The sequence below is a fragment of the Bubalus kerabau genome, chromosome X (assembly GCF_029407905.1).
Source record: "Bubalus kerabau isolate K-KA32 ecotype Philippines breed swamp buffalo chromosome X, PCC_UOA_SB_1v2, whole genome shotgun sequence".
Classification (NCBI taxonomy): Eukaryota; Metazoa; Chordata; class Mammalia; order Artiodactyla; family Bovidae; genus Bubalus; species Bubalus kerabau.
Genome location: NC_073647.1, coordinates 69,220,058 through 69,234,350, shown reverse-complemented (window position 1 = coordinate 69,234,350; position 14,293 = coordinate 69,220,058). Strand labels below are relative to the sequence as shown.

The 14,293-nt window shown below is 38.6% G+C and overlaps 1 protein-coding gene across 1 annotated transcript in view; it reads right to left on the bottom strand.

Annotated features, from left to right (window-relative positions):
• DNAAF6 (dynein axonemal assembly factor 6) overlaps positions 1 to 14,293 on the bottom strand; it is a 41,804-nt gene that overhangs the window by 18,640 nt on the left and 8,871 nt on the right. Inside the window, exon 4 of the mRNA XM_055564706.1 lies at positions 12,953 to 13,049. Coding sequence (XP_055420681.1) covers positions 12,953 to 13,049 — 97 coding nt within the window. The remainder of the gene's footprint in view (positions 1 to 12,952; positions 13,050 to 14,293) is intronic.

Sequence of the window (14,293 nt, the reverse complement as noted above, 5' to 3'; positions counted from 1 at the left end):
ATGTGATACACTTTTTATTTTTTTTTTTTTTGTTTTTATTTCAGATCTGTATTCCATCTAGAAAGTATTTTTATTTATGGCATGACATAGATGTATAACTTAATTTTTCCCCGTATGTTAAACCTATTGTCTTAAAACCATATGTTGAACAGTATACCCTTTCCCCATAATTTGTAATAAATGCTGCATTCATTACAAACTAGATTCTACATTTATGTAGGTCTGTTATTTGACTATGCATTGCTCCATTGATCTGGTTTTCTATCCCTGTAGTCTTTCACTTGCCCCTTAAGTTCTGGCAGGCATATCTGGGGCTCTGATTCTCTTTGATTTCATCTCCGTTTATCTAATTCTATACAACAATGAAATTAAAAGATGCTTGCTCCTTAGAAGAAAAGTTATGACCTACCTAGACAGCATATTAAAAAGCATAGATGTTACTTTGCCAACAAATTCCATCTAGTCAAAGATATGGTTTTTCCAGTAGTCATGTATGGATGTGAGAGTTGGACTATAAAGAAAGCTGAGTACCAAAGAACTGATGCTTTTGAACGGTGGTGCTGGAGAAGTCTCTTGAGAGTCCCTTGGACAGCAAGGAGATCCAACCAATCCATCCTAAAGGAAATCAGTCCTGAATATTCATTGGAAGGATGAACGCTGACGCTGAAATTTCTCTGGACACTGTGGGAAGTTTCCAAAGGAGCAAGAGTGGGAGCAGGGAGATGAATCAAAAGAGAATCATAATGGTCCAGTTGAGAGGTGATGGTGGTTTGAAAGATGATGGTAGTTGTTGTGGTAATAACAATTAGATGGATTTAGAATATATTTTGAAAGCAGAGCCAATGAGACTTGCTGATGAATTGCACATGAGGTATAAAGAAGAGAGAAATAAGAAATGATTTAAATTTTTAGCTTGTGCAATTGGGTGAATGTTGTCTTCTCTTGAGATGAGTAAGATCAATAGGAAATAAAGTTGGGGAAGACAAGAGTTCTGTTTTGGACATGTTAGGTTTGCACTGCCTATTAAACAAGTGGGAGATGTCAAGTGAGAGGTTTGTTATAGGAATCTGAAGCTCATTGAAGGGATTAAGACTATACAGATAAGCATCATTTAAAACCATGGGACTAGATAGAAATATATTAGAGAACTAATACATAGGTCTTTTTCAGAGACCTAGAGAACTTCAGGCAGGAGAAGAGCCAGTGATCTGGAAGCAAAGGAGATGAGGAATGTCCAGAGATTTTGGAGGAAAACCAGGAGAGTGAGGTCATTAAAGAGAAAAAAAGTGTTGAGAGTAAAATAGAAAGTGTCTTGCTACAGGGAACTAATGAAAAAGTGGTCAACCACAGAGTCTTTAAGAAATAAGAAATTCTCTACCATCTGAAAGTAGTTCTTGTTGGTGCCTTCATTTTAAAAAAGCACTCTTTAAGATTAAAGTGAAATGTTTTCTGACAAAATAGACTTCATTTAGTTACAGAGTCTTAATATAAAACAATTAGAAATTCAGTACTGTTTGTAAAAGAGTAACATCAAATCAGCTAGAGAGATAAATGTTTCATGTTTTGAATTAGGTTTTGTGAGTAGACAGATTAAAATTCTATTTTAAATATAAAGTTTATTAAAATAAATACTTTTGTATTCAAAAAAAGAAGGAAGGAGTAATCAACAGGGTAGAATATTGCTGAGTGGTCATTCTCATGTCTTCAACCTCTCTTTTTCTAATTTTGTCTAGGACAACTTTTCATTTTTTAGGATTGTTCCTCTTATTGCAGGATTTAGAGAATCCCTGGCCCCTGAGTACTAAAGGTCAACAACATCCTGTAGCCAAAAATGCCTTTACCCATTTCTGTGTGCATGCTGGTCATGTCCAACTCCTTCCAACCCCATGGACTGCAACCTTGCCAGATTCCTCTGTCCATGGAATTTTCCAGGCAAGAACACTGGAGTGGGTTGCCACTTCCTACTCCAGGGGATCTTCCCCACCCAGGGACCAAACCCGAGTCTCTTGCACCTGTTGCCTTGGCAGGCAGATTCTTTACCACTCAGCCACCTGAGTAGCCTCTACCCAATTCTAGAAGTACCCTAAGGGCCTGTACCATGACTACTTCTTTATGGTTTGTTCATTAAGTCTAATGACACACAGTAGTCACTCAATAAATATTACATGAGTAAGTGAATGGATTCCTGTCATTAACTGAAAAGTATTCTTTCAAAAATCCCTAAACCAGGCCTCCTCTTCACCACCCATCTCCTCTCTCTCCTCCCTTTCACTGGTAAACTGTCGCAAAGAATAATCTATATTTACTGCCTTCTCTTCCTCATTTCTTCTCCACTTCTCAGCTTTCTGAAACCCAGTGTTAACCCCTATCATGCCTCAGAAGCTGCTCTCTTTCAAAAATCACCAGACTTTTTAATCCTGCTTTACTTTTCTGCAGCCATAGATACTATTATGGTTTTTCCCATCTCTGTATATCCTTTTCTGTTCCTTTCCTTTATCCATCCCCCAAATATTTATATTTTCTATGGTCTATCTGTGAATCCACCTGCATGGATTCAGAAGGTTCTTCCAGTTCTGGTTCAAGAATTCTGGACCATATAATTAAAATATTTAATGAAACCTCCTCCAAATGACATAATCAAAATGTAAAATTACTGATTTTGCTACCAAGTAATATATATAGGACATCTTTCACCCTTATTCAATTCATGACCTTAAGCCCATTTCAAACTCCCTCCCTCCCTCTCTCTCTCTCAATCTATCTATCTATACCTTTCTCATTACAGGGAACTTTTTAAAATTATTATTACATACTGCAGCTTATGGGATCTTCCCTAACCAAGGATCAAACTTCCATTCCCTGCAGTGGGAGTGAGGATTCTTAACTACTGGACCAGTAGAGAAGTCTTATAGGGGACTTTTATTTTCAACTCTACTAATTTTGGTATTATTTAAAACTTTAAATATATATAATTTCCATCATCATATATATATTAAGTCTACACAGTTAGATTAGCTATTAAGGAGGTATTCATCCCCCTACCATCATTGTGTAAAAATATTATGATATTAACCATAATGTATGTATATTACTGAAAGAACTATTAGAAATTTAATTGAAGGTTTACTGTGCTGCCTGGAGCTGATAATGAGGAATTGTATTACAGCTCAAATATCTTTCTCCCTGCCACAGAGTCTGATATATAACCAATCAAGTAAAGTTAGCATAATCAGAAAGCCTAGAAAAAAAGGTGTCCATTCTCCAGAATTTTAAATGGAAAAGAGAATCCATTCCATTATCAAGCAGCCAAATCTATTTATTTATAAGAAGTAAATGAAAATGACTGTTTTAACCTTAAGAGAGAAATTGGAATTTGAGAAGCATACCATTCAAAAAACAGGTGAATTCTCAGAGGCTGTGCAGACACTTTGCTCAGAATGATTGCCAGCTCTTTCTGAGATGAATACATGTGATAAACATGTGACTCCTGATTGTGTCTGCCTGATGGTGACTGACTCCCATCCTATCCCTGACTCTCACTCCATTCCCAGTTAGATTTAGAGATGGAGTAAGGCTCATATCCCAGTGAGGAGGTGACAATGAAAAATAAAAACAGGCTTAATGTCTTGTTTTCAAAGTCACATCAGCATCTTCCCTTATCAATAGAGATCCATTATAGTAGGAGCACCAAAATATTATATATCCATTGCAGCTCAAAAAGAGTATGAAGCCATCTGCTGGCTTGTTCCTGCTCCTAGAACAAATGATGGGCCATTTGGCAGAAAAATCAAGAAACCTAGTCATTCATTTTTGGATTTTAGAGAGAGTGAGCTGTTAAACACCCATGGGTAAAGATGGAAATCCACTGACCTACCTCTCCACTGCACCCATCCTCATTCCTGCCATCAACAGTCCTATGGGGAGGCCTCCTTACACATCTTTAACACCTAAAATTCCTTTTTCACACTCCCCAGCTTACACCCAAGAGGTCAGTTACCACAGACATCCCTGTTTGTCAGGGATAGGCAGGCTCCCATTCTTCTCACCTTGCTTCTATGACAGTTTCCTGGCTTCTCCATCATCGTCTGTATCTCTAAAGCCATGCCACAATTCCAACCTCATTTTGTTGACCTAACGTCTCTCAGTTTTCAATACCTAGCCTGGAAATTGACTGAGAATTTACAGTGTCTATTTGAACTTTGATTATTGAGCCTTCCCAAGGATCATCTATTCTGTCTTCAATTAGTCCCATTTCTGCCAGTTTCCTAGTATCCCTCTCCATACTTCCCCCTCTCCAAACACACACACTTACTACTTAAAAACAGTTCTACTTAATTCCAAGCCAGACGCAAAGCCAGCAAGCAGTCTGTGGTAGTATATTCTAACCCCTACAGAGAATAAACACCAATCTGAAAATCAACATCTCTAGTCTCTATCTTTGAATTCCATACATATTTGTATTTCAAACTCAGTATAGCCCAAACTTAATATTTTTGTTCTAGAACTTTGTCTTCTTTCTTTTGCACTCCATACCCGATCCCTAAAAAACAAATAAAACCACCCTTTGTTTACTCTCATTCTAGAAGTAATACAGAGTAGTTATAAAAAATATAGAAGATTCAGATGAGCAAATATGAATTAAAAAACATAAGCCTGCTATCCAGATATAAACCACTTTACCTTCCCATATCTTGATTAATACCATCACCATTCACCCAGTCACCCAAGCTAGAAATCTGACTCCTGTTTCTCCCTTACACATCACATTCGACCACTTTCTAAATACTATCAATACTACAATTGAGAGCTTCCCTGGTGGTTCAGTGGTAAAGAATCCGCCTGCCTATGCAGGAGACACAGTCTGATCCCTGTCTGGTAAGACCCCACATGCTGCAGAGCAACGAAGCCCACACACCACAACTACTGAAGCCTACCCACTTAGAGCCCATGCTCTGCTACAAGAGCATGGGCTGCATGCAAGCCACCTCAGTGAGAAGCCTGCACACTGCAACGAAGAATAGCCCCTGCTCACTGCAACTATTAAAAAAAAAAAAGCCCACGTGGCAACAAAGACCCTGCATAGCAATTAATTAATTAATTAATTCAAAAAATACTACAATTGATCCTTGAACAACATTGAGTTTGAACTGTGTGGGTCCACTTATCTGTGTATTTTTTTTTAAATACATACATACTACAGGACTACACATCTGCAGTTGGTTGAATCCATGGGTGCAGATTCACAGATGTAGAGGGCCAACTATAAAGTCAGAATTAGATTTTTGACTGTATGGAGTGTAGGCACCCCAAACCCCCACATTGTTCAAGAGTCAACTGTATCTCCAAAATGTCTACTGAAACCATTTTTTTCCTCTCTGTCCCCACAGCCATAGTCCAGGCTCTTATTTCTCTTACCTGAACTAGTGCAATTGACTATCAGCTGGTTTTCCTATCACCAGTCTCCCAAACTCACACTCATCTTTTACCATGCTGCTGCTGCTGCTACTGCTAAGTCGCGTCAGTTGTGTCCAACTCTGTGCGACCCCATAGACAGCAGCCACCAGGCTCCCCCGTCCCTGGGATTCTCCAGGCAAGAACACTGGAGTGAGTTGCCATTTCCTTCTCCAATGCATGAAAGTGAAAAGTGAAAAGTGAAAGTGAAGTCGCTCAGTCGTGTCCGACTCTTCGAGACCCCATGGACTGTAGCCTACCAGGCTCCTCCATCCATAATCTCTACCAAATTCTCCACCATAATCTGCCAAAATAGAGTTGTTCTGAAATATACATCTACTCATTTAACTCACCCACTTTAAAATGTCTAAGAACTCTAAACCCCACAGTAAGTCCAAATTTCATGGCATCTGAGTCTGCTCAGGCTACCAAAACAAAGTACTATAGACTGGAAGTCTGAGTATGCCAGACATGCCAGCATGATTGGCTTCTGGTGAGAGCTCTCTTTCTGGCTTATAGATGGCTTCCTTTTCATTATGCTCACATGGCAGGGATAGAAAGCAAGCAGAGAAAGCACTCTAGTGTCTCTTTTATAAGGGCACTAATATCATCATGATGGCCCTACCCATGTGACCTCATCTAAACCTAGTTACCTGCCAAAGACTCTATCTCTGAATACCATCACGTTGGGAGTTAGGGTTTCAAGATACAAATTGAGGGGGACACAATTCAGTCTGTAACATATGGTATGATATTCAAAGACTTTTACAACTAGCTCTAAGCTGGGTATTCTGTCTTATTACTCCATGCCAAAGAATCTTGGGGCTCGGAGACCATTACAAATAGTTCTCAAAACACATTGTATATTATACTTCCACAGCACTACACCTTTGTTCACCCTATTTACGCTTCTTAGACAGCTCCAACCTGGCAAACCATTATGTCCCTCAAATGTCATCAGATGCCACCTGTATTGTGAAGTCTACCTGAATTTCCTCTTTTTTGTACCCAGATCACTTTGCATACACTTCTATCAAATTCAAACTGGGCCTAGGTTCAAACTGTAGTTCTGCCAGAGTCTAAATGCATGACCTTAAGCAAGTTACTTAACTTCCTTGTGCTTCAGGAACTGTTTTTATAAAACAGGAATAATAGCACTTATTTCGTCGAGTTTTGATGTGAAGATTAATGAGTTACTATGTGCAAAGTTCTTAGGGAAATGCCTGGCACATAGTAAGCATTCTATCAATTGTTTGTTGTTATTATATCATGTTAAGTGAAAACAATCAGGATAAAAACTTTTATTTATGGACTGCAAATGTAGGGAAATGGCTCCACCATGGCACTCTGGCAATCTTGCACTATTCACATAGGCCATGTAGGCAAGGCTCAGCTGCAGTCTGCCCGAGGTCTTGGCAGAACATCCTGTAATTATCTTGGAGCTTGAGAAGACAGGTGGTCTTGTGAGGAGCTGTCTCAAGGCTGTTTCTTATCTGTCTTTCCACTTTGTGGGAAGCTCCCTATCTTGCAGGAGGCTGTCATGAGGTTCCAACAAAGCAAAGGACTTTCCACCTCCCTTTCCCTGGGTATAGATGCAAGCTATAAAACAGCTTAGCTGCAGTCTAGAGTTGGTTCTTCAGCAAGAGTGTCTCACTACTCATGTTACCTGTCATCTGGCTCCTGTAGTTCACTGCTGTCCTGTGGGGCAAAGGGACATGGGGATCTGACACCATGGTGATTCTGCTTATGCCATTTGTGTAAATCATAAACTATATCCTTTGGGGCTTATTTCCTTATTGGATGGATCTATGAAAATCTGCTGCTTATGGACTGTTTGATCTCTTAACAGTAATCACCTGGAGAGAAGGAGAACCTTATATTTATTTTGTTTAACACTGCATGTCAAGTATCTGGCCTACAGTAAATGCTCAATAAGTATGTGTTGAATTTTAAAAATTACAGAAAACAATGATAAATATGTATTCAAAGATATGTACCAAATCCATTATAGTAGAAGTCTTGTGGGGAGGAATGGAGAGATAAAAGATAAAATATGATTTAAGATAAAATAAAATAGAAGGATTCTACTCATGAGGATTAAAGAAAAACATGCATGCCATCTAGGAGAAAAGGCCCTCTAGACTCTCTTATGTTAGTATAAGAGACCTTGTAAACTTGACCTTATTTTCTCAACTGTAATATAAGGAGGAAATCCTAAATCAACATCTTTCAAACTGTGTTCCAAAGAGCCCCAATTTTTCTCCTAGGAGCTGTGTCATGGATGATAGTACCCTTTTAACTAAGGCAGCAGTATTTGTTTTATATGTTTGGCCTTCTCATAGAATTTTGCTTGAAGAAAAGGGCTGGCAACCCAAAACAAAACAAACATGCAAACCACTGGCCTAGTTCTAGCTCTAAAATTAATGTACAGCATGATAATAGTTGATAATGCTGTACTGAATACTGGGAAATTGCTAAGAGAGTAGACTTAAGGTGCTCTGCCCACACACACACACACACATAAATGGTAGGCAAGGAGATGGTATGTTAATTAGCTTGACTGTAGGAATCATTTCACTATGTCCATATATATCAAATCAACATATTATATGCTTTAAATATACACAATTTTATTTAAAAATAAGATGCCTAAATATAGATTAAGGCAAGGGAAGCTTGGTAGCTAAAAACTCAGAATTGGAGCAGCAGGCATAATTTGGATAATGGAACTCTCCGGTTGGGGTTAGAAGGAAAGGGTGGAAGGTTTGCTGAAAACACACATATTCCTAACTCTGATTTTTGTTTAGGACTCACTCTTTGATTTAGGACTCATAAATCTTGCTTTCTTATAAGGAGTCTGGAGAGGGTAAAGGAAAGGTGGCTCTTATACATTTTTAAACCCCAAATCAGTCCTTGTATTTAAATAGATTGTTTATGGTCCTATTATTGGGTTGGCCAAAAAGTTCATTCAGGTTTGCCTGCAAGATGTGATGGAAAACACGAACGAACTTTTTGGACAACCCAGTACCTTCCTCAGCTTTAGCAGAGGGCTTCTTCTTAAAGTCTCTGTGTCAGATTGTTACATAGAGATCAGATCCAGGCCCCAAACATCATATTTAGCTAATTCTAAGGTGCTATTTTCCTCACATTTTTATGTTTCTCTTATTGGGATGAATCACACAATCAATGTTCATATTTAATGTGGTAGTATACGTATTTCTCCTTTGTTGCTAAACAAATGGCATATCTACAATTTGATGATGTCGTAGAGTTGAGGAAATGCCATATTATTAACAGAAATACTAAGCTTAAAATTTGTGCAAGAAATATTTGAGATGAGGTCATCAACCTCTGCAGTCAGAGCCTTCCCAGTGGGGTTAAGTAATGACAGTGGATGTCATCATAAAATTCAAGCAAAAGATTGTTTTTTTTTTTTCTTTTTTGAGAGACAGCTTACCAGTACACCACTGTCCACAATTATTCTTTATTCTTGCTTACACTCAATGCTTACCCAAATAGGCCATGCTATTTCATGCCTGGATACCTTGCCATGTGCTCTTTCTTCTGCTTGGAATGCTCTTCTTGGAATGTTGTCCATTGGAGAAATCCTATCCACCCAACATTGATCCCTTTCTACTTTGTCACCAAATACCTGGTATATGCCTCTAAATATGTACTTACCACACTGAACTACAATGATTTATTAGGTTTCCATTCCCTTAACTGTAAATTCCTTGATGGTAATTGACTGTTTATTATTTGTCTTTGCATCCCTAATACTTAAGGACAGTGCCTAAAAACAGGAGTATTCAATAACTATTTAAAGATTGAATGTATGAATAAAAAGAATGCTATACATGTGGTGAAGTGCCATAGCATGAACAAATATTTCATTTGTTGCTGGCATTCAAAGGTATTCATGTCTTGTCCAAACCTGCTGAACTCCTGGTAAAATTACAATCGTCAACACAGAGCATAATTGTTAGTAATAAAATGAGTTAATTTATGCTAGTTTTATCTCTCCAATCAATTATAAGATCATTAGAGGGGGAGATCAAGTCTTTTTCTGTACATACCTGTTTGAGATAAACTATACACTCCTATTCTGAGGTGTGATTTAGTTTTCAAGATTCTTCACTCAGAATACCTTTATTATTGATGCTAGTCAGGACTGGAAAAGGTCAGTTTTCATTCCAATCCCAAAGAAAGGCAATGCCAAAGAATGCTCAAACTACCACACAATTGCACTCATCTCACACGCTAGTAAAGTAATGCTCAAAATTCTCCAAGCCAGGCTTCAGCAATACGTGAACCGTGAACTTCCAGATGCTCAAGCTGGTTTTAGAAAAGGCAGAGGAACCAGAGATCAAATTGCCAACATCTGTTGGATCATCGAAAAAACAAGAGAGTTCCAGAAAAACACCTATTTCTGCTTTATCGACTATGCCAAACCTTTGACTGTGTGGACCACAATAAACTGTGGAAAATTCTGAAAGAGACGGGAATACCAGACCACTTGACCTGCCTCTTGAGAAACCTATATGCAGGTCAGGAAGCAACAGTTAGAACTGGACATGGAACAACAGACTGGTTCCAAATAGGAAAAGGAGTTCGTCAAGGCTGTTTATCGTCACCCTGCTTATTCAACTTATATGCAGAGTACATCATGAGAAACGCTGGGCTGGAAGAAGCACAAGCTGGAATCAAGAGTGCCAGGAGAAATATCAATAACCTCAGATATGCAGATGACACCACCCTGATGGCAGAAAGTGAAGAGGAACTAAAAAGCCTCCTGATGAAAGTGAAAGAGGAGGGTGAAAAAGTTGCCTTAAAGCTCAACATTCAGAAAACAAAGATCATGGCATCCAGTCCCATCACTTAATGGGAAATAGATAGGGAAACAGTGGAAACAGTGTCCAACTTTATTTTGGGGGGCTCCAAAATCACTGCAGATGGTTTGCAGATAATTCTCCAATCAATTATAAGATCATTAGAGGGGGAGATCAAGCCTTTTTCTGTACATACCTGTTTCAGATAAACTATACACTCTTATTCTGAGGTGTGATTATTCTGAGGTGTGAATTTTTCCAAGATTCTTCACTCAGAATACCTTTATTATTGATGCTAGTCAGGACTGGAAAAGGTCAGTTTTCATTCCAATCCCAAAGAAAGGCAATGCCAAAGAATGCTCAAACTACAGCACAATTGCACTCATCTCACACACTAGTAAAGTAATGCTCAAAATTACTGGACACCAGAATTACTAGTGTATATTGCCAAAGTGAGTTGCATTTCACACTCTTGGTTAGATCCAGTAAGGTAGTCTCACTGATATCACTGGTATCGCCATTGTTACACAGAAAGAAACATCCTTTGCTTGGCAAATGATTTGATTTAATTTCATTGCTGAGCCATGAAATTAAAAGACGCTTACTACTTGGAAGAAAAGTTATGACCAACCTAGATAGCATATTCAAAAGCAGAGACATTACTTTGCCAACAAAGGTCTGTCTAGTCAAGGCTATGGTTTTTCCAGTGGTCATGTATGGATGTGAGAGTTGGAGGGTGAAGAAAGCTGAGCGCCGAAGAATTGATGCTTTTGAACTGTGGTGTTGAAGAAGACTCTTGAGAGTCCCTTGGACTGCAAGGAGATCCAGTCAGTCCATTCTAAAGAAGATCAGTCCTGGGTGTTCTTTGGAAGGAATGATGCTAACACTGAAACTCCAGTACTTTGGCCACCTCATGCGAAGAGTTGACTCATTGGAAAAGACTCTGATGCTGGGAGGGATTGGAGGCAGGAGGAGAAGGGGATGACAGAGGATGAGATGGCTGGATGGCATCACTGACTAGACGGATGTGAGTTTGAGTGAACTCTGGGAGTTGGTGATGGAAAGGGAGGCCTGGCGTGCTGCAATTCATGGGGCTGCAAAGAGTCGGACACGACTGAGCAACTGAACTGAACTGAACTGAGCAATTTTCATGAGAGAAATAGAAAGGCTCATAATAGTTTTATTTATTTAGGGCCTAAAATTTCTTTAGAGTTTAGAGTAATTCGCAATATCAAACATCAAAAACATAATCTTACAGTCATTTAAGAGAGAGAAATTTGAATATTACTGGTAAAACCCTGGGAGCTAATTACTTCAAGATCACTTGAAACCTAACTCATTAGAGCTTGAAAAATCTCCTGAGGTCCTTAAAGATGCTATTCTCATTATTTTATTTGATCCAATTGAATGTCTTAGATTTTGTTAATAAGAGAAAACCTGAAATTTATGCAAAAGAGAATCCATTTACCATTTGCTTAAGGAAAAATATTAAGCATCTCCTATGGGCACCTTAGTATTCTATGTCATAGAGTATTCTAAGAGAGGGATGGGAAAATACAGATGCACAGCCTCTACTCTCAAAAAATAAACTCCCAGCACCAAACACCAGAATTACTAGTGTATATTGCCAAAGTGAGTTGCATTTCACACTCTTGGTTAGATCCAGTAAGGTAGTCTCACTGATATCACTGGTATCGCCATTGTTACACAGAAAGAAACATCCTTTGCTTGGCAAAGGATGCTCTCCAACATGCTGTACGTCATTCATATAAGGGAGCCAAGCAACAATTTGGATGTCTTTTTAGAGTGTTAAGTCGGTAGTTCAGATCCAAAATTTAAGGGGAAAAAGATCCCCTTTTACATTCCCTAATGTAAGCTGAGTCATTAAAAGATATAGTATATTAATGCATATATATGGAATTTAGAAAGATGGCAACAATAACCCTGTATGTGAGACAGCAAAAGAGACACAGATGTATAGAACAGTCTTTTGGACTCTGTGGGAGAGGGCGAGGGTGGGATGATTTCGGAGAATGGCATTGAAACATGTGTAATATCATATATGAAATGAATTGCCAGTCCAGGTTTGATGCAGGATACAGGATGCTTGGGGCTGGTGCACTGGGATGACCCAGAGGGATGGTACGGGGAGGGAGGTGGGAGGGGGGTTCAGGATGGGGAACACGTGTACACCTGTGGAGGATTCATGTTGATGTATGGCAAAACCAATACAATATTGTAAAGTAATTAGCCCCCAATTAAAATAAATAAATTTAAATTTTTAAAAAGATACAGATATAAGAGATAAGACAGATTCAGGGAAGGAAATATTTCATTCTGATTGACTGTCAACTCATTAGAAATTAATAACCAATCAGATGGTATGGATAGGACAGAACTAGGATGAAAGAAAATTCAGTCCAGATTGGGTGGTGTTATTAGGCTAGAAATAGTGTGTTACATCATACGATTCTATTTATTTGTAAATCTTATCCACATGTGTAAACTTTTTATTTTGTACATGTTTACCAATTTTAAACAAATAGTCTATTCTATTATTCCCTTAGTGCCTCAAACGTAGCAACCACTATTTTTAAAGGGCTTACAGCCTTGCATAAGTCAATTTAACTATAATGGTCATATGGAAAATGGGGAAGAAGGGAGAGGCTTACCACTAAATCTTTGCAACATGCAGTTGACGCATCCTTTCTGGTCAATCCTAGGAACATATCTTCTGTCCCCACCTGCTGTTTGAACACAATCTCATATCTGAAAAAAAGCCAGTGATATAGAGACTCAAATGAAAGAGCAATTTTCTGTCACAGAGCAGAAAACTAGAAACTTATGAGGACATATTTCTACAAAAAATAAAAGGACAAAATAAATAAAGTGCTTGCAGTTTTTCAGGCATAAAGAAAATAGAAGTCAGAAATTTAGTCAAAAATACCTAAAACTGTAAAGCAGGATTTATGTTGTATATACCTGTCTAAAAATAAAAGTTAACTGTTTCAGAGCTATACAAACAGTAAAAATAGAAGGAAAAAGGAAGGTCCTTTCCTGGAAAACAATGGCTCAGAAGAATAGTGGGCCCATAATCTAGGGTTTCATGGATAGAAAGAAACCTTCTGCCAAATTTAAGCCACAGAGTAAGAAAAATCCAGGCTTAGTACTCTTGCTGTCATTAACTGTGTGATCTTGGTCAAGTCCCAAACTCATGTGGTCTCAGCTTCTGGATTTGTACAATTTATGGAAAGGGGTGAGTTTGAACTAAATGATCTCTATTGTCTTTTCCACCTCAAAAATTCTACAGTAGAAATACTGATCATGTAGACAGCAGAGCTACAACCACAGTGTTTAGAATCTACAGAATCCTTAGTTCAAGGAATGATTTTCCTGGTATTTCACCTCACACAAGACAATCCACAAACTTTCCTAGGCCCCAAATTTGGGACCCTAGGGATACAGTGGTTTATAGAAACCCCCAGCCATAAATGAACCCTATCTTTTTAGATGGAATGAAATAAGCAAACATTTACAAATAATCTTGTCTGTTTAATCCTACTCTAATGAAGAAATGGCAAATCTCTGGATAGAAAGACTAAAGGACAACATTGAACTTCTGACCACTTGCGAACCGGAATACCCAAGGATGAAAGAGGGATTTCTCTGAGTTGCAACAGGACTAAGAGTAAACAGCATTTTGAGATGGAACACTTTTTTCTTAATAGACTATAACAGCTCCCAGGTATTTACACAGGTGAAACCAGGTTAAAACAAAACAGAAAGATATTGATCTACATGCCCTGGACTCCCACATGGATTTGCTCTAGCTGTTGCCCTTCCCCTCATCTCCAGATGCAATTTTCCAACTGCCTTCTATGTATATTTGCCTGAAGGTCCCACGGCACCTCACAATCCACACACCCAAAATCAAACTCCCACCACTTCTACTTCACTACATTCCCAATCGCAGTTAATGGCTTCACTCTTCACCCAGTCACCCAAGCGACTAA